Genomic DNA, 20,103 nt, shown 5'->3' on the forward strand with positions numbered 1-20,103 from the left:
GTCCTGTAGGAGTAATGGTAACGCTCCTGTTGCTCCTAGAGGCTCATTTTCATATATTAAAACATCATTTTTCTCAGCAATGCGGGCACATATGAACATGGGACCACACAAAAGCATGGTCAGCCAGTTTCATAGGTACAAATCTGCTGACAGACGCCCTTCAACTTGGTGGAAATTGTTATTTGAATATTATGATATTCCCATAAGAAACGTGCCAGCTGAAGTATGTGACTGGCTAAAAAGTTCATTCCAGGGAAGGTAGAAAGACATCCAATAGTCTCATCTAGTCATTTCTTATATGATTCAACCAAGTGCTGCCTTTTAGTCCTGGGATTCCTTGGCCTTCAGTGTTTAAATGATACCTGGAGTGGGGAGATTGTGCTGTCTTCTACTGAGATGTTTCAGACTTGACTGCAGTAAGGCTTCTCTTGACAGCCTTGTCTGCTGCGCAGGGCACTCTCATAATTCACTTAGTCATCTGTGCATAGAAATACAAATACTGGCTCTTCTCTTCACCAGATCCCAGGTGATTAGGATTTGGTGGGGTGAGAAATCACTCTTAGGCCTCATGCACACGACCGTTGTGTGCACCCGTGGCCGTTGTGCCGTTTTCCGTTTTTTTTCGCGGACCCATTGACTTTCAATGGGTCCGTGGAAAAATCGGAAAATGCACCGTTTTGCAGCCGCATCCGTGATCCGTGTTTCCTGGCCGTGAAAAAAATATGACCTGTCCTATTTTTTTCACGGCCAACGGTTCACGGACCCATTCAAGTCAATGGGTCCGTGAAAGAACACGGATGCACACAAGATTGGCATCCGTGTCCGTGATCCGTGGCCGTAGTTTAGTTTTTATACAGACGGATCCGAAGATCCGTCTGCATAAAAGCTTTTTCAAAGCTGAGTTTTCACTTCGTGAAAACTCAGAACCGACAGTATATTCTAACACAGAAGCGTTCCCATGGTGATGGGGACGCTTCTAGTTAGAATACACTACAAACTGTGTACAAGACTGCCCCCTGCTGCCTGGCAGCACCCGATCTCTTACAGGGGGCCGTGATCAGCACAATTAACCCCTTCAGGTGCGGCACCTGAAAGGGTTAATTGTACTATCATATCCCCCTGTAAGAGATCAGGGCTGCCAGGCAGAGCCTCCCCCCCCTCCCCCCCCCCCCCCCCAGTTTGAATATCATTGGTGGCCAGTGCGGCCCCCCCCCCTCCCTCTATTGTAATAATTCGTTGGTGGCACAGTGTGCGCCCCCCCCCCCCCCCCCCTTCCTCCCTCTATTGTAATAAATCGTTGGTGGCACAGTGTGCGCCCCCCATTGCCCCCCCCCTCTATAGCATTAACAACGTTGGTGGCCAGTGTGCAGCCTCCCATCTCCCCCCCCCTCCCCCCCATCATCATTGGTGGCAGCGGAGTTCCGATCGGAGTCCCAGTTTATTCGCTGGGGCACCGATCGGTAACCATGGCAACCAGGACGCTACTACAGTCCTCGTTGCCATGGTTACTTAGCAATAGTACAATAGTAGAAGATTAATACTTACCTGCTGCTGCGATGTTCGTGTCCGGCCGGGAGCTCCACCTACTGGTAAGTGACAGTGACAGGTCTGTGCGGCGCATTGCTAAATGAACCGTCACTTACCAGTAGGAGGAGCTCCCGGCCGGACACGAACATCACAGCTCCCAGGTAAGTATGAATCTTGTACTATTGCTAGTAACCCGCTGCCACCAATGATCGGGGGGGGGGGGGGGGGGGGCGCAAGATGGGTGGCCGCACACTGGCCACCAATGTTGAAAATGCTATAGAGGGAGGGGGGCCAATGATTGCCACCAACGATTTATTACAATAGAGGGAGGAAGGGGGGGGGGGGGGCGCACACTGTGCCACCAACGAATTATTACAATAGAGGGAGGAAGGGGGGGGCGCACACTGTGCCACCAACGATTTATTACAATGGAGGAAGGGGGGGGGGGGGCCGCACTGGCCACCAATGATATTCAAACTGGGGAGGGGGGGGGGGGGTCTGCTGATCCCTGATCTCTTACAGGGGGATATGATAGTACAATTAACCCCTTCAGGTGCGGCACCTGAGGGGTTAATTGTGCTGATCACGGCCCCCTGTAAGAGATCGGATGCTGCTAGGCAGCAGGGGGCAGTCATGTACACAGTTTGTAGTATATTCTAACTAGAAGCGTCCCCATCACCATGGGAACGCCTCTGTGTTAGAATATACTGTCGGAAATGAGGTTTCACGATCTAACTCATATCCGACAGTATATTCTAACATAGAGGCGTTCCCATGGTGATGGGGACGCTTCAAGTTAAAATATACCATCGGATTGGAGAAAACTCCGATCTGATGGTATAAAAGGGACTCCGGACTTTACATTGAAAGTCAATGGGGACGGATCCGTTTGAAATGGCACCATATTGTGTCAACGTCAAACGGATCCGTCCCCATTGACTTGCATTGTAATTCAGGACGGATCCGTTTGGCTCCGCACGGCCAGGCGGACACCAAAATGACTTTTTTTTCATGTCCGTGGATCCGCCAAAAATCAAGGAAGACCCACGGACGAAAAAACGGTCACGGATCACGGACCTACGGACCCTGTTTTTGCGGACCGTGAAAAAAAACGTTCGTGTGCATGAGGCCTAAACATCATGAAAACCATTTTCAATTCTAGCATGAAGGTAGAGTGATGGAAATTCAATAATATATTATCAGATGGCTAAGGCTACACGATGACTGACAGTTGCAATAAAATTGGAGTTATGATGTGACTTCAATCAATCCCTCCGGGGAAATTATAAGCCACCTTGCAGCTATCACTAGAAGTTAGACACAGTGGGAACTTTTGCAAGGTCACGTGTGACTTTTTCCCCAAATTGGAAATAACTGAAGTGGTATAGCAGTGTGATTTTCAGTCTTTCATATGATGTGAAGTCCTAGTCTTTAAAGGGTTAGACTGCCACCAATCACTTTAGAAGTCTGCCCTATGGGTTTCCGGATCCGCAAAACACTTACGGACGTGTGAATGGACGCTAACAGCCACTTTTCCCTGATACTAACAGTGTCTCCCAGTACTCAGGGTACAAGGAATACTAAGGAATCTGGGTGAATATGCACAGAGCTCAGGCTTTACCTGGCAACTAAAGCAGAAAGCATGAGCATTTAAAAGAAGTCTAACCAATAACTTCTCCTAAAAATTAACCAAGCTGAATAAGGTGTTCCCCTGATCCAGAGATCAGGTGTACGACAGTGGGATAGCAGCTGCTCTAAACAATGTTAGTAATAAGGAGAAGACAACACAATTGGGAAATCCCTGCTGTTGATAACCATGGCTGCACAGTATACTGCCCAAGCAGAACCAAATACCACAGTGCGGTACAATATACTGCCCAAGCAGAACCAAATACCATAGTGCGGTACAATATACTGCCCAAGCAGAACCAAATACCACAGTGCGGTACAATATACTGCCCGAGCAGAACCAAATACCACAGTGCGGTACAATATACTGCCCGAGCAGAACCAAATACCTCAGTGCGGTACAATATACTGCCCGAGCAGAACCAAATACCACAGTGCGGTTTAATATACTACTCCAACAGAACCAAATACCACAGTGCGGTTTAATATACTACCCCAGAAAAACCAAATACCACAGTGCATTACAATATACTGCTCCTGCACAACCAGATAGCGCAGTGCAGTATACTGCCCCAGCGCAACCAAATAACACAGTGCAACACTATATACTTCTGCAACAGAACCAAATAGCACAGTGCAGTTCTGTATACTGCCCCAGCACAATACAATATACTGACCCAGCAAAACAAAATACCACAGTGCAGCACAATATACTGTCCCAGCAGAACCAAATACCACAGTGCAACACTAGATACTTCTCTAACAGAACCAAATAGTACAGTGCAGCACAATACACTGTCCCAGCAGAACCAAGATAAGATAGTATTTTGGGGCTAGAGCAGCGAGCCAGCTCTAGCATCCACATAGTACCTGCACAGCACTACCAAACATATAGGAGAATGCAGCACTACATACCTTTTACTTTCGTACACAACCTCTTTCCTCATTTTCTCTGTTTATCTCAGACAGCCATGATAAATGTTTTCAGACACATTGTCTCTCTGCAGAGTTTGCCACACAGACATCTCAGATTCCTCACTTTTTCATCATCCTGCTGCCACCCCCAAAACTGTGTCTGCAGTTGTCCCCAATGCCCCCAAATACTATACTGCTGAGAAAATAGTGCCCATAGTAGTAATAATGCCCCCTAAAATGTCTCCATTAATAATAATGCCTATATACTGCACCCCAGTAGTAATAATGCCCCCTAAAAGGCCTCCATGAATAATAATTCCTATATAGTGCCCCTCTAGTAGTAATATTGCCCCCTAAAATGCCTCCATTAATAATGCCTGTACAGTGCACCCACTAGTAATAATGCCCCTATAGTGCATTCAGCGATGATAATGCCCCCTATATTGCGCACCAGTAATAATTATGTCCCCTAAAATATCCCAGTAATAATAGTAATAATAACCCCATTGTGCTTGCAGTAATAATGCCTGTGTAGTGCCCCCAGAAATAGTCAATGAAATGCTCTTAGTAATAGAAATGCCCCTATATTGCCCTCAGCAATAACGGTCCTCATTGTACCCCAATTAAAAATGTCCATATAGTGCCCTCAGTATTAATAATGTCTCCTATAGTGCCTCCAACAATAATAATGCCCCCAATAATAATAATAATAATAATAATAATAATAATGCACCAGTACAAAAAAAATCCCCCTATAGTGCCCCAGTATTAATTCTCCCTGCTGACTCCAGTAATGCCTCTTATACTATCCCAAGTGCTGGCAGTAATATGCCCCACAGTGCCTTCCCAGTAGTAATGTCATCCCCACAATGTCCCCCCCAGTAATATTGTGCCCCCCAGTAATAATGTCCCCCCATGGCCCCCCCAGTAATAATGTCCCCCCCCAGTGTCCTGCCAGTAGTAATGTCCTCCAAGTGCCTCCCCCCAACGCTAGTAATGTCCCCCATTTACTTGAATGAGGCTATGCTGCAATTCTCTACACAGTTTGTGGTCAGTGCAGCGCTGTACAAGGCTAAAACTGTGAAAGGGACACAGTGCTACACTAGCTTTGCATCCCTTTCATTCTCGGGTTTGGGGGGCTCTGTCCTACAGACGTGTATTTCTTCACTTTAATATTTTTCAGCCAAGGGTGGAATACACAATTCAAATGAACAACTCTAATTTAATATCAATTAGTGTTACTTGTAAAATAATACAGTCGAACAGTTTGGCACATTCATGTTCACATTCATATATTTGTCACGTGTTCATTGTACTGATTCTAATTACTACACCTCATTGTTCTGTCCGCAGATCTACGTGTGTTACTTTCAAGCTGCCTGCTTTACCAGTATGTGGAAAAATTGCTGAGAAAGAGGACTTTGCAAAACTCGTTGTAGACCAATCAAGTGCCACAGGTAAGATTTTCTGCACAAAATGTAACCATCAGAGACCATACTGGGTCAAGATGTGTTGGCTGTATCAACTACCAAAGATTTCCTAGACTAAACTAACTGGAATCTGGCTGTTTGTGGGCCAAACATTCACTTCAATTTTACATTAGATTTCATAGATAAGCTCCATTTTGTGTTTTATTTTATAGAAGAACATAAAAAGCATCAGTTACAGGGGGGGACGGGACATGCTGATTTATTAAAGGGATTGTCTCATGAGAAGAACTCCTGTCCGTAAGTCCTATTGCTGCAGAGGAAATGTCTGGCTGGTCATGACTTCTCCTGGCAGATTGCCCTGGGGGCCCTGGAGAATCAGTTGATTGCCCCAGGGGCTGCATTATGAAAGGTATTGTCTCTATAGACAAGCCCTTCCTCCATGGTGCTGAAATTTGCTGACTTGTATAGAGTATGTACAGGCATAGGGCAGCAAAGGACTGTTTACGAGAATAACATATGCTGTCATTTGTATTGAGCGCCTACTGTGCAGTAGGACAGATAAGAGGACCACGACAGTATTATCACAGGAAGACAGAGCTCCCAGAAATTACCGACTTTGCATCACTGATGACTGAGCAGAGATAAAGAACAGATTAATGTATGTATTGTAGGTAGCTGTATTTGGCACGTTAAAGGAAACCTGTTACAATGAGCCCAAAATGCAAGCATCATATTATAGAGGAGCTGAGCAGATGGATATATAGTTTTGAAGAAAAAGAATTTGTATAACTTGTATTTTATTCATTAGAATTTCTGTTCATTGTATGCTTAGGAGTCCAGTGGGTGGTCCTATCAATGATTGGCGGCAATCTCTGTTTACATGTTTGTACAGGGAAAGCTGTCAATCATAGCGTCTCTCCCCCCACCACCACACAGGTCGCCATCTCTTCCCAAGTACCCCCCACATCTCCATAGGTCAATGTTTGCTTGAGAGCACCCCTCTCTACATGCAAAACCATAAACTTACCACCATGCTATAGCATAACCACATAGAGATGCATGTTTCTTCTATGCTTACAAAGCTAGCACATATTACTGGTGTCTTTCTAATCAGAAATTGTGCTTGTGAATAAAGCCGTAATATGTGCATTAGCTTTCTAAGCAGATCTCATTGTGGTGAAGCTATAGTACATAGTGTAAAGGATATGTACATGCTAGGATACAGCTCTTCCCTCAGCATGTCTAGCCCTGTCAATCAAGGGGAAATGGGAGTGTGCAGAGCACAGGGGGTGTAATAAAGCGGTGCTCAAAGGATTCAACTCTGCCTTCTGATGCTCCAACTTTTTATTTGCATATGAATAAAAACACAGATTTCTCAGCAGCTATTTAACATACAGACAAAACAAATGTATAGTTTTAATCAGCAAGATTAGCCTTGCCAGCCATGTCTGGTTTAATAGGGTTGATCCTGATGACAGAGCCACTTTAGGCCTTGTTTAACTCATATGCAATACTATCTTATTTGTGTACTAAATTAGCCATTCTTGAAATGGATTGTCTAAGTGGTCACTAAAATATGATAATGCATTTAGAAATACAGACCACAAGAGCTAATCCAGGGTGTTTGAGAAGCCAAAACTGCAGAACATGGATGCAAATGACACCATTCATTACATAACAATTTCTTAACAACTAATAATAAATAAAGACAAACAATATGTTGTGGAATAAAAATGGCCGCAATGCTTTATTAAGGGTAACCTTAAAATACATACTTCAATAAATAACTGAACCACAATTACAACCAACAGATCATTAAATAAACCCATTTGAAATAGTACTAATCACCGAAATCCACTCAGCAATAGCTGAGCAACACAGCCCCTCTAACAAAGCAAAGCGACAAAAGCATCAACACAAGGAGGGAGGGCGGGGCGACGATCCGGTCTTGACAACTGGCCCAGAAGCGCCGCCGCACCTGCAATATAACGACCGGGCACTTCCCGCCACAGCGATAGCCACCAACCAGGGTCCCTGAATCCCCTCAGCAACAGCAGCGGCCAACCAGCTGAGGTCCCAGCTGTCACCAGGGCTCACAGGTAAATCAAAACACTCAGCCTGAGGTAACCTGAAAGAAAAAGCGCGAAAAGAGACAGGAGAACAAGAAAAGGGGGGGGGAGGGATAGAAAGGGAAGCCATCCCAATAGTGTACTGTACACATATGTGAGGTGCCATTGCCCCCATGTGTCCCCCAAGCGAAACGCTCTGGGGGGCCCTCTCATTTGTTTGGTGGAACATTGGTTTGTTTGACACCTATTCCTTCAAACCTCCCCCCAGTACACATGTGCACGCATCTTGGCCTGGTAAGCATGTGTTCTCAGTAGGGAGAGTGAATAAGCCACTGCCAGAGACTTGTGGTGGTGGCTTATTTCCTTGAGATCTAAAGGATTGGGCAAGTTGAATTCCATCTGCTTTCGGGAGGATGATTACACCCTATACACATTAGATGTTGTTGTAGAAATATTAATAGTTGTAATCTGCTCTCCAATGTCTTTATGTAAAGAAAGGTAAAAATCTCAACCGCAGTCAGCCAAAGGTGTTTTCATGTTGAATTCTTGCTGAGAAACTGCCCCGCCCTGCTCAGTCTGTTCACTTATATTTACTCACAAAAGGTGTAAAAGGGGCTGTCCCATAACAAGGATGCAGGAAGTGATGACATAGGAAGATGAGAACATAGCCAGCTCACAAACACATGTATCCTATAACCACTGGAGCGAACTTTATCCAGCCTTGCTCAGTGCTCAATGCCAGATAAAGTTACTATGATCCTCATGCATGTTTATTTACAGGACAACATCATTATCTCCAGCGGCTGATCAGGCGCACTAGAGACAACAAACGCACGTTCCTCTCGTTATATATTGTTCTCTTAACAAATGCATCCACGCCAAGCCAATAAATCTGCATCTTGCGCGGGGGCCCTAGCCGGCGTCCATACATCAGCCAACAAAACACTGCTCTGCTGAACACATCAGTCTCCCTCGGCCCACAGCCCAGTGCTTAGCACATGGACCTTTCACCCCTGGAGACCTCTGCGCCCAGCAGCTGTGACAGGACATGCACAGGAAGATATCCACTCCAATGGTTTACCCTGACACTGAGAGACATGATGACAATACACAATATATTAAATACACATCCTAATAAAATTTCCACAACAATGTATAGTACAGAGTTTGGCCATCTTTCATCTAGTGCAGTGGTGCCCAACCATTTTTTGTCTGAGGGCCGCTCTAGATTTGGTATAAATTTTGCAGGTCAGAACCAGGTAGCTTTGCCAGAAAGAAATGCAAACACTGTGAGGGGGCACGTGTGAGCATTACTAAAATACAAAATACATAGGCCTTTATATATGCGTTGGAGGCTGCGTTTGGAGCCTCTGTTGCAGATTCTGTCGAAAGACCAGACAAAAAAGCCTTATATGCAGCACTTGTGTCCAGTAAAAAGACAGGATCCCGAACCGAAACTGAACGGATCCCATCATAGTCAGTGGAGTCTGTTCAGCTTCTTCCCTGTGGGGTGACAGGAGGAGGGGGGAGCACGGTCACTAGTGAGGTGACAGGAGAAGGGGGAGCAGGGGCACTAGTGAGGTGACAGGAGGAGGGGGAGCAGGGTCACTAGTGGGGTGTCAGGAGGACGGGGGAGCAGGGTCACTAGTAAGGTGACAGGAGGAGGGGGGAGCAGGGTCACTAGTGGGATGACAGGAGGAGGGGGGGGCAGGGTCCCTAGTGGGGTGACAGGAGGAGGGGGGAGCAGGGTCACTAGTGAGGTGAATGGAGGAGGGGGAAGCAGGGTCACTTGTAAGTTGACAGGAGGAGAGGGGAGCAGGGTCACTAGTGGGGTGACAGGAGGAGGGGGGAGCAGGGTCACTAGTGTTGTGACAGGAGGAGGGTGAGCAGGGTCACTAGTGAGGTGACAGGAGGAGGGGGGAGCAGGGTCACTAGTGAGGTGACAGGAGGAGGGGGGAGCATGGTCACTAGTGGGGTGAAAGGAGGAGGGGGGAGCAGTGTCACTAGTGGGGTGACAGGAGGAGGGGGAAGCAGGGTCACTAGTGGGGTGACAGGAGGAGGGGGGAGCAGGGTCACTAGTGGGGTGACAGGAGGAGGGGGGAACAGGGTCCCTAGTAGGGTGACAGGAGGAGGGGGGAGCAGGGTCACTAGTGAGGTGACAGGAGGAGGGGGGAGCAGGGTCACTAGTGCGGTGACAGGAGAAGGGGGGAGCAGGGTCACTAGTGGGGTGACAGGAGGAGGGGGGAGCAGGGTTACTAGTGAGGTGACAGGAGGAGGGGGAGCAGGGTCACTAGTGGGGTGACAGGAGGAGGGGGAGCAGGGTCACTAGTAAGGTGACAGGAGGAGGTGGGAGCAGGGTCACTAGTGGGGTGACAGGAGGAGGGGGGAGCAGGGTCCCTAGTGGGGTGACAGGAGGAGGGGGGAGCAGGGTCACTAGTGAGGTGACAGGAGGAGGGGGGAGCAGGGTCGCTAGTGGGGTGACAGGAGGAGGGGGGAGCATGGTCACTAGTGAGGTGACAGGAGGAGGGGGGAGCAGGGTCACTAGTGGGGTGACAGGAGGAGGGGGGAGCATGGTCACTAGTGAGGTGACAGGAGGAGGGGAGAGCAGGGTCACTAGTGGGGTTACAGGAGGAGGGGGGGCAGGGTCACTAGTGAGGTGACAGGAGGAGGGAGGAGCAGGGTCACTAGTGGGGTGACAGGAGGAGGTGAAAGCAGGGTCACTGGTGGGGTAACTGGAGGAGAGGGGAGCAGGGTCACTAGTGGGGTGACAGGAGGAGGAGGGAGCAGGGTCACTAGTGAGATGACAGGAGGAGGGGGAGCAGGGTCACTAGTGAGGTGATAGTAGGAGGGGGGAGCAGTGTCACTAGTGAGGTAACAGGAGGAGGGAGGAGCAGGGTCACTAGTGAGGTGACAGGAGGAGGGGGGAGCAGTGTCACTAGTGGGGTAACAGGAGGAGGGAGGAGCAGGGTCACTAGTGAGGTGACAGGAGGAGGGGGGAGCAGTGTCACTAGTGAGGTGACAGGAGGAGGGGGGAGCAGGGTCACTAGTGAGGTGACAGGAGGAGGGAGGAGCAGGGTCACTAGTGAGGTGACAGGAGGAGGGGGGAGCAGTGTCACTAGTGAGGTGACAGGAGGAGGGGGGAGCAGTGTCACTAGTGGGGTAACAGGAGGAGAGGGGAGCAGGGTCACTAGTGGGATGACAGGAGGAGAGGGGAGCAGGGTCACTAGTGAGGTGATAGTAGGAGGGGGGAGCAGGGTCACCGGGGACCAGTCACACGAGTCCACGGATACTTACCTCTCCAGTGGCCCTGTCCTGTTTCTCAGCGCGCCCCACTCTCTTTTCTACAGCCACCCCTGGAGCCGGCCCCTCCTCCTTTAAGCTTCCGTCAGCTTCCCCTGCCTGACCAGACCTGTTTCGCTCCGGCGCACGCCTATTCCAAAAAATTACAAATCTCTTTGCTGTAAGGAGCTTTGCCATTGGTTATTTCAGGCACAGGCAGCATCGCTGCGCTACCTGTGCCGTTCACAGCGCTCACTGCGCTGATGAATGTGAGGGAAAAGTCTAAGGCCCCTTTCACACGAGCGAGTATTCCGCGCGGATGCGATGCGTGAGTTGAATGCATTGCACCCGCACTGAATACCGACCCATTCATTTCTATGGGGCTGTTCAGATGAGCGGTGATTTTCACGCATTACTTATGCGTTGCGTGAAAATCGCAGCTTGCTCTATATTCTGCGTTTTTCACGCAACGCAGGCACCATAGAAGTGAATGGGGTTGCGTGAAAATCGCAAGCATCCGCAAGCAAGTGCGGATGCGGTGCGATTTTCACGCACGGTTGCTAGGAGACGATCGGGATGGAGACCCGATCATTATTATTTTCCCTTATAACATGGTTATAAGGGAAAATAATAGCATTCTGAATACAGAATGCAAAGTAAAATAGCGCTGGAGGGGTTAAAAAAATAAATAAAATAATTTAACTCACCTTAATTCACTTGCTCGCGTAGCCCGGCATCTCCTTGTGTCTACTTTGTTGAATAGGACCTGTGGTGAGCATTAAATACAGTTACAGGACCTTTGATGATGTCACTCCGGTCATCACATGGTACGTCACATGATCTTTTACCATGGTGATGGATCATGTGATGACCGGAGTGACGTCATCAAAGGTCCTCTACCCAGGTCCTAAAGAAAGAATACAGAAGGAGATGCCGGCTGCGCTATCAAGTGGACTAAGGTGAGTTAAAAAAATTTTTTAACCCCTCCAGCGCTATTTTACTTTGCATTCTGTATTCAGAATGCTATTATTTTCCCTTATAACCATGTTATAAGGGAAAATAATACAATCTACAGAACACCGATCCCAAGCCCGAACTTCTGTGAGGGTACCAAACATGCGTGATTTTTCTCACGCGAGTGCAAAACGCATTACAGTGTTTTGCACTCGCGCGGAAAAATCGTGGGTGTTCCCGCAACGCACCCGCACATTTTCCCGCAACGCCCTTGTGAATGAGGCCTAAGGCGTATTGGTACGCCTTAGACTTTTTCCAGGGAGTTGCACCGCATGACACAGCTTCCGTAGGTTGGGCATCACTGATCTAATGTGTGTGGCCACCTTTAGCTGATCACTGGGGTTGTATTTATTACAAAAAGATGTTGATTGTTTTGATTATGTCCTTCTTCATGACTGTTAAAACGAACAATAGCTATTGCATTTAATCTTACCTTCTTTAAAAAAATTTCTCATTCTAGGTATTCCTGTAGAAGATATTAAAGCATCTCTAGGTGAGGAGCTCTTCAAAATATGTTATGAAGAAGATGAACATGTTTTGGAGGTTGTTGGAGGGACGTTAAAAGATTTTTTGAACAGTTTTAGCACCCACTTGAAGCAGTGTGGGCAATCCCGACCACAAGATGGTGGTGGTCTTCAAGAAGGGTCAATTCTGTGCCTTGAAAAAGATCCAGAGTTCCTAAACGTATATTATTTTTTTCCTAACAACATTACTAATCTCATTCTACCTGGAATAATTAAGGCAGCAGCATATACTTTGTATGAAACTAAAGTGGAAGTGAAGTTGGTTCCACAACGTGTCAACGATGGAAGTGACTTTATCAAGGAACCTTATATATTGTATTCTGTGCACATCAAAAATACAAAACCTTCTTTATCTCCTTGCAAACCACAATCATATGTTGTCATTCCAGCCTCCATCTTTTGCAAGACCTTTCCTTTTCATTTCATGTTTGATACAGACATGAATATGTTACAGGTTGGTGATGGAGTTAAGAGACTTCTAAACAGAAAGGAAATTCCTGGAAAATCTAACTTTGAGGAATACTTTGAAATCCTTTCTCCAAAAATAAGCAGTACGTTCAGTGGGATAATGACTATGTTGAATATGCAATTCACTATAAGAGTTAAAAGATCAGAGAACACAATTGAGAATTCATCAAAGGTGAGACACATAGTAATATTTTACCTTATACTTACTACGGGTGTTGGCTTTACCTCTGCAACTTCCCATTAACTTTTTCAACTGCATCTTTTGATGAAAATATAGCACTTATATTATGAACTAATCCTTATAATAAGGTTTAGTCGATGAAAGTGCTGCACTTATTAACAATTGCTATGAATAAAATGGTAGCTAATTAAAAATAGCTTATATAATTTGTTACATGATCTTATCTGTTCATATAGGATTTAATAGGATGTTATACTCTTTAGATGTAGCTTTCACTTTTGTAATATAATTCTGTGCAAAATTCAGTCATTAAGTAGCCTTAAAGGGGTTTTCCGAGACTTAAATACTGATGACCTATCCATCGTGCAGCCCAAAGTCTGTTTGTTTACTGCCGGTGACGTACCGGCTTCACATCACTATGCTAGAAAGAGACTTCCTCCTAGCAGTCACTGACACAAAGGGGCGGTGTATAGAGCTGTCCTAAGCCGTTTTGGAAGTGGGTACTATGCAAAGTAGCATATACTCCTATGATCCACTCATATATATAGAAAAAGAATTAAAAAAATAGCTTAATACGGGTTGAGCCCTTAAGTTGCAATGTTGCCCCATTACAAAGGGCCATGGCCTAAATGAATCTCCGTGAAACTATGGCAACTTTTAGATGGCGTAAACATAGACTATACATTTTTTTGGGTGCTCAGCCAAAATTTTCGGTGCACAGAAAAAATTCTGGCACATGGACAAATTTTTTGACTGACATATCTAATTTGATAAATGTCCCCCTTTGTTTTATCTGTTTCCTGAGAAAATCTTTACCTGTATGATAAGCTTTTTGGGTTTTCTGTGAATTTAAACAAGCAATTTTCAATATACTTTTCTTTTTAATTATCCCTTGTTGCCCCATGGCAAAGGGGCATGGCCTAAATGCACCTCTGTGAAACTACGGCAACTTTTAGAAGGCATACACTTAGACTATACCGTTTTTGTTGTACACCTTTGGAGTCATTTTTTTTTCTGATTGCATTTAACTTATTTTTGGGTAAAAATCATATTTTCAATTGGCCTTTATTAAAAATATTGAGGTGTTCAGTCGTCAAAGGTTAATTGTTTTTCTTAACTGTGTGACTGATACTTTCACTTTCACTTTGTGCTGATCATCTAATTACCCTTTTGCCAGGGTTTCTCAATGGGCGTCTCCTTCTCCCTGGCTGCAGCGCGGTCCAATGACAGCGGAGAGCGTCACAGCTAGGGAGAAAAAAAAATCACGTTCTCCCTGGCTGTGACGCTCTCCAATGTGATTAGACCGCAGCCCAGCCGGCGAGAAGGAGACGCCCATTGAGAAACCCTGGCGTCTCCTCCTCCCTGTTCTGATGCTATTAACTAGCATACCAGGCGGGAGAATTTCACAGGGGCACAGCAGGCGAACGGAGCTCCACCCAGGAAAAATAGTAAGCGCTATTAGATCCCTGCTTTATGCCCTACATAACGTGCTACTTATTTTATAATGTCTGGACCCTCGAAAGGTCCTCTTTAAGCCACATATACAGTAAGATAAGTATTGAGCTTTAATGAGTGTTTATGATGTGAGAGAGCAGAGATAAGAAGACCGTCTGCTCCTCAGATGACGGAAAGGACAAAAAATCCACAGGCAGCTAGTAGAGCATGTCAGCTATGTACACAAAAAAGGATTCCATATCGATAATAAAGACTAATTGAAAAAATGGTATTTTTTTAGCTCAAAATAAGTATAATGCAATAATAAAAAAAATGCCCCCAAAGGTGTACATAGCCTTTAAGACTGTCCGTGTACCTGCACCAAATTTATAAAATGGTGCACATTTGCGACATTGTAAATGTGACATAATAAATGTGCCATCATCCAGGTCTAATCTCACTTTTAACCCTTAAAGGGGTTATCCGAAGTCTAAAAGATCCCCCGCAATGCCCAGGTCCCTCGTATACCTGTTCCCCGGCATCCGTGTAGCTTTGGATCCTTGCACAGGTGCCGCTGCATCTCCCTGTCATGCGGATCAAAACATCTGGCGATGGGGGGAGAGCAGCCACTATCAGGGCTGCTATTGGCTGCCCCCAAATACCCAAGGAAGACGACGCATAGTGTAATGAATAGGAAGACGATGCGTAGTATAATGAAGAGGAAGCAGCATCCTGAGGATTGTTCATCAATATATTTTGCTGCACAGACCCTTTAAGGTTGGCATTTGCGAGGCCCCACGATATTTCAGACTGATCACCATTACTGTAGGTCTGTTTTTTACAGCCTTATAAATGATATTTACGGATGGAGTAGAGTTAACACTCCTGTTTTGAGATTTCTGAGTTGTGTTATCTAATCTAAGCAAACACCTTTAATTGCTTTTCAATGGCTTTTGTCTCAAGATAACGGGATAAGTTAAGACCTGGAGTGCTAGCCCTGCTACGTCTGTATAAGAGCAAAAACAGTCCATATTGATATCTTGTCTTAGGAAGTGTGAGGGTTATATCTCTTTCCAGGGTCACGGTTACAGACTTCTTCTCAGACCACTTATTTTTCATATCAAAAATGTGCTTTATTGCGACAGAAGCACCAACGAAAACAGTACAAAACAAAAGCCTGTCCGTCTGGGCTCTACCTAAACACATTAACTAAAGCCCTGACTAAACCACAGGTTACAATTCATACCTGGCATAAGGCCTGGCTTTCCCAGCCAAACAGTTCTCCAGCCCACAGGCTGTACAAATACAAGTCCCTTTGGGGGATTGTGGCCCAGCAGTCCTCCCGACTCTGGCCTTGTGTCCCTTGTACCGCAGGCGTTACTGCATCCCCTAAATTACAGAGTGTCACTTAGCCTCATGGTCCCTTAGCCTACCCGGCTGAGACCACTCAAATCTTTGCAGGTGTCTGTTCCCGGATAACACACTCCCCCTAACTGACACCCTGGGAGGTGCTTTATCTCAGTCTAATTATCGCAGACCTCACCTGCGATCCTCTCTGGACCAAAGGAACACCCGTCCTAGAAGGGTGTGGATTGGCAGATCCCACTTCCAGTTCCATCTGCCAGTCCAGCTAAAATCCAGCCCAGAATATACCAAAAACAACCTTGTCTCAGTAACCTACATGCTGCTGAGACTATTGCATCCCGGATTTTAGCTATCCCACCCAGCTGAGGTATCTGAGTGGGATATACACACCTTCCCGTATTGTCCACCTTATCACAGAAGCTATACTTCCTTCATTCATTACTCACCACTTTTTATTAAAAAATAATTATAGTGAGTTGTTTTTAACTAAAAATACTTGTGTAGGGAAGGCACAAATTTGTAGATGGTGTAGACAGTATATGGAATATGTGAATGTTAAGTGGCAACTTTACTCTTAATTCCTTGCCAAAGTAATACGGCTCTGCTGAGTTTCACGGTTCATTGCAGTACTGATCATTAAAACTATAATTCAGCACCTCATTAGATTTGATACATACAGGCCGTAATGAAATGTGACAGATTTTTTATTTTTTTGTAAAGCTGAAAAGGACTTTCTTTTCTAGGTTTATTAAAATGTATGCAGATTTTTTTTTTTGGGGGGGGTATAAGTTATTAAATAGATTTATGAAAATGACGTTACATGACTGCTAGTCAGAAAATGCAAATATTCTTCTCACTCATAATGAATGTTTTGTAGCAGCATTCCAGTTTTTGGAACAGTTTATTCTCTAGACAAGTGATTATTTGTCTCCTGGCAGAAATCACTGCTGAAAAGCTGATGGCATTTCGTTTGACATGTTAAGATAGGATATAGCACAGCACCTGATGAAACTGTATGTCACATCATTAACTATGGTAGCATACTATCTTTTACTTTTTATGGTTAAAGGATGGCTCTAGTAAGAAACAAAAATCCTGTAGTGTTTGTATTCCTTACCTGCACATTTCTAAGACTTTGTGGCCCCTGTATTTGCTGTTACAGCACTCCAGCATTTTATTGGACATAAGACTAAGGCCTCATGCACACGACCGTTGTGTGCACCCGTGGCCGTTGTGCCGTTTTCAGTTTTTTTTCGCGGACCCATTGACTTTCAATGGGTCCGTGGAAAAATCGGAAAATGCACCGTTTTGCAGCCGCATCCGTGATCCGTGTTTCCTGGCCGTGAAAAAAATATGACCTGTCCTATTTTTTTCACGGCCAACGGTTCACGGACCCATTCAAGTCAATGGGTCCGTGAAAGAACACGGATGCACACAAGATTGGCATCCGTGTCCGTGATCCGTGGCCGTAGTTTAGTTTTTATACAGACGGATCCGAAGATCCGTCTGCATAAAGCTTTTTCAAAGCTGAGTTTTCACTTCGTGAAAACTCAGAACCGACAGTATATTCTAACACAGAAGCGTTCCCATGGTGATGGGGACGCTTCTAGTTAGAATACACTACAAACTGTGTACAAGACTGCCCCCTGCTGCCTGGCAGCACCCGATCTCTTACAGGGGGCCGTGATCAGCACAATTAACCCCTTCAGGTGCGGCACCTGAAAGGGTTAATTGTACTATCATATCCCCCTGTAAGAGATCAGGGCTGCCAGGCAGCAGGGGGCAGACCCTCCCCCCCCTCCCCAGTTTGAATATCATTGGTGGCCAGTGCGGCCCCCCCCCCCCTCCCTCTATTGTAATAATTCGTTGGTGGCACAGTGTGCGCCCCCCCCCCTCCCTCCCTCCATTGTAATAATTCGTTGATGGCACAGTGTGCGCCCCCCCCCCCCTTCCTCCCTCTATTGTAATAAATCGTTGGTGGCACAGTGTGCGCCCCCCATTGCCCCCCCCCCTCCCTCTATAGCATTAACAACGTTGGTGGCCAGTGTGCGGCCTCCCATCTCCCCCCCCCCCATCATTGGTGGCAGCGGAGTTCCGATCGGAGTCCCAGTTTAATCGCTGGGGCTCCGATCGGTAACCATGGCAACCAGGACGCTACTACAGTCCTCGTTGCCATGGTTACTTAGCAATAGTACAATAGTTGAAGAGTCATACTTACCTGCTGCTGCGATGTTCGTGTCCGGCCGGGAGCTCCACCTACTGGTAAGTGACAGTGACAGGTCTGTGCGGCGCATTGCTAAATGAACTGTCACTTACCAGTAGGAGGAGCTCCCGGCCGGACACGAACATCACAGCTCCCAGGTAAGTATGAATCTTGTACTATTGCTAGTAACCCGCTGCCACCAATGATCGGGGGGGGGGGGGCGCAAGATGGGAGGCCGCACACTGGCCACCAATGTTGTTAATGCTATAGAGGGAGGGGGGCCAATAATTGCCACCAACGATTTATTACAATAGAGGGAGGAAGGGGGGGGGCGCACACTGTGCCACCAACGAATTATTACAATAGAGGGAGGAAGGGGGGGGCACACTGTGCCACCAACGAATTATTACAATAGAGGGAGGAAGGGGGGGGGGGGGGCGCACACTGTGCCACCAACGATTTATTACAATGGAGGGAGGAAGGGGGGGGGGGGGGCCGCACTGGCCACCAATGATATTCAAACTGGGGAGGGGGGGGGGGTCTGCCCCCTGCTGCCTGGCAGCCCTGATCTCTTACAGGGGGATATGATAGTACAATTAACCCCTTCAGGTGCGGCACCTGAGGGGTTAATTGTGCTGATCACGGCCCCCTGTAAGAGATCGGATGCTGCTAGGCAGCAGGGGGCAGTCATGTACACAGTTTGTAGTATATTCTAAGTAGAAGCGTCCCCATCACCATGGGAACGCCTCTGTGTTAGAATATACTGTCGGAAATGAGGTTTCACGATCTAACTCATATCCGACAGTATATTCTAACATAGAGGCGTTCCCATGGTGATGGGGACGCTTCAAGTTAAAATATACCATCGGATTGGAGAAAACTCCGATCTGATGGTATAAAAGGGACTCCGGACTTTACATTGAAAGTCAATGGGGACGGATCCGTTTGAAATGGCACCATATTGTGTCAACGTCAAACGGATCCGTCCCCATTGACTTGCATTGTAATTCAGGACGGATCCGTTTGGCTCCGCACGGCCAGGCGGACACCAAAATGACTTTTTTTTTCATGTCCGTGGATCCGCCAAAAATCAAGGAAGACCCACGGACGAAAAAACGGTCACGGATCACGGACCTACGGACCCTGTTTTTGCGGACCGTGAAAAAAAACTCTCGTGTGCATGAGGCCTTAGTGTGCACACGAACGTGTGCTGGTCGTGCACGTGCTGCAGACTGCAAATTGCCAAAACAGAAAAAAAATTCAGGCGGCACTACACCCAATAAATCGCTGATAAGCACATAAATAGTCCTCTGTGTACACCGGGATAATATGCCAGCTTGCGGTGGTGCCTACTTAAGTATATTTTCGATTGAATACAATCCACCAGAAGAAAAAAATTGAAAAATCAGCGGCACTCACCAGCTGCAGGGTGTCTTCATTTCTTTCTTTATTGCGGTAGCAAAAAACATGCAGACATAGCAGGGCTGAGGCGGACGAGCCTTCACAACAAACAGCCGCCTGAGCGGCGAATGGCAGCAACGGCCGTTTCGCACGAATGTGCTTCTTCCGGCTACCTGTATGACGCAGACAGGTGTGCCAGCCTATTTAAGGAGGAGCGTGAGGTTAACCCTAAAAGGGCATAGATCTAAGTCCGCAGAGGACATCACCTGTATGCGTGTTACAAATCAATCAACATAGCAATCAAATTACATAATAAATAATAACATGTATATTTCAAACAAATACACTAAGGTCATTGCTGGTCGTGCACGTGCTGCAGACTGCAAATTGCGCTCCACAATGCACGGGCACCGACCGTGGGGATGCCAGTGACGTCATCAAAGGTCCTTTAGCCAGGTCCTTAAGAAAGTAGAAAGAAGAGGAGATCCGCTACGCAATCAAGTCGATGGGGTGAATTAAATTGGGGTGAGTTAGAATGCTATTATTTTCTCTTATAACCATATTATAAGGGAAAATAATAAAGATCGTCACCTAGCAACCATGCGTGAAAATCGCACTGCATCCGCACTTGCTTGCGAATGCTTGCGATTTTCAAGCAGCCCCA

The 20,103-nt window shown here is 46.4% G+C and overlaps 1 protein-coding gene across 2 annotated transcripts in view; it reads left to right on the forward strand.

The window, feature by feature from the left end:
* The window catches only part of GUCY1A1 (guanylate cyclase 1 soluble subunit alpha 1), a 109,715-nt gene that overhangs the window by 44,223 nt on the left and 45,389 nt on the right, over positions 1 to 20,103 (forward strand). For both annotated transcript variants that reach the window (XM_040418578.1, XM_040418579.1), the window contains exons 3-4: positions 5,425 to 5,528; positions 12,324 to 13,027. In XM_040418578.1, the coding sequence (XP_040274512.1) occupies positions 5,425 to 5,528; positions 12,324 to 13,027 (808 nt within the window). The remainder of the gene's footprint in view (positions 1 to 5,424; positions 5,529 to 12,323; positions 13,028 to 20,103) is intronic.

Source organism: Bufo bufo, chromosome 2, assembly GCF_905171765.1.
Source record: "Bufo bufo chromosome 2, aBufBuf1.1, whole genome shotgun sequence".
NCBI classification, from domain to species: Eukaryota; Metazoa; Chordata; class Amphibia; order Anura; family Bufonidae; genus Bufo; species Bufo bufo.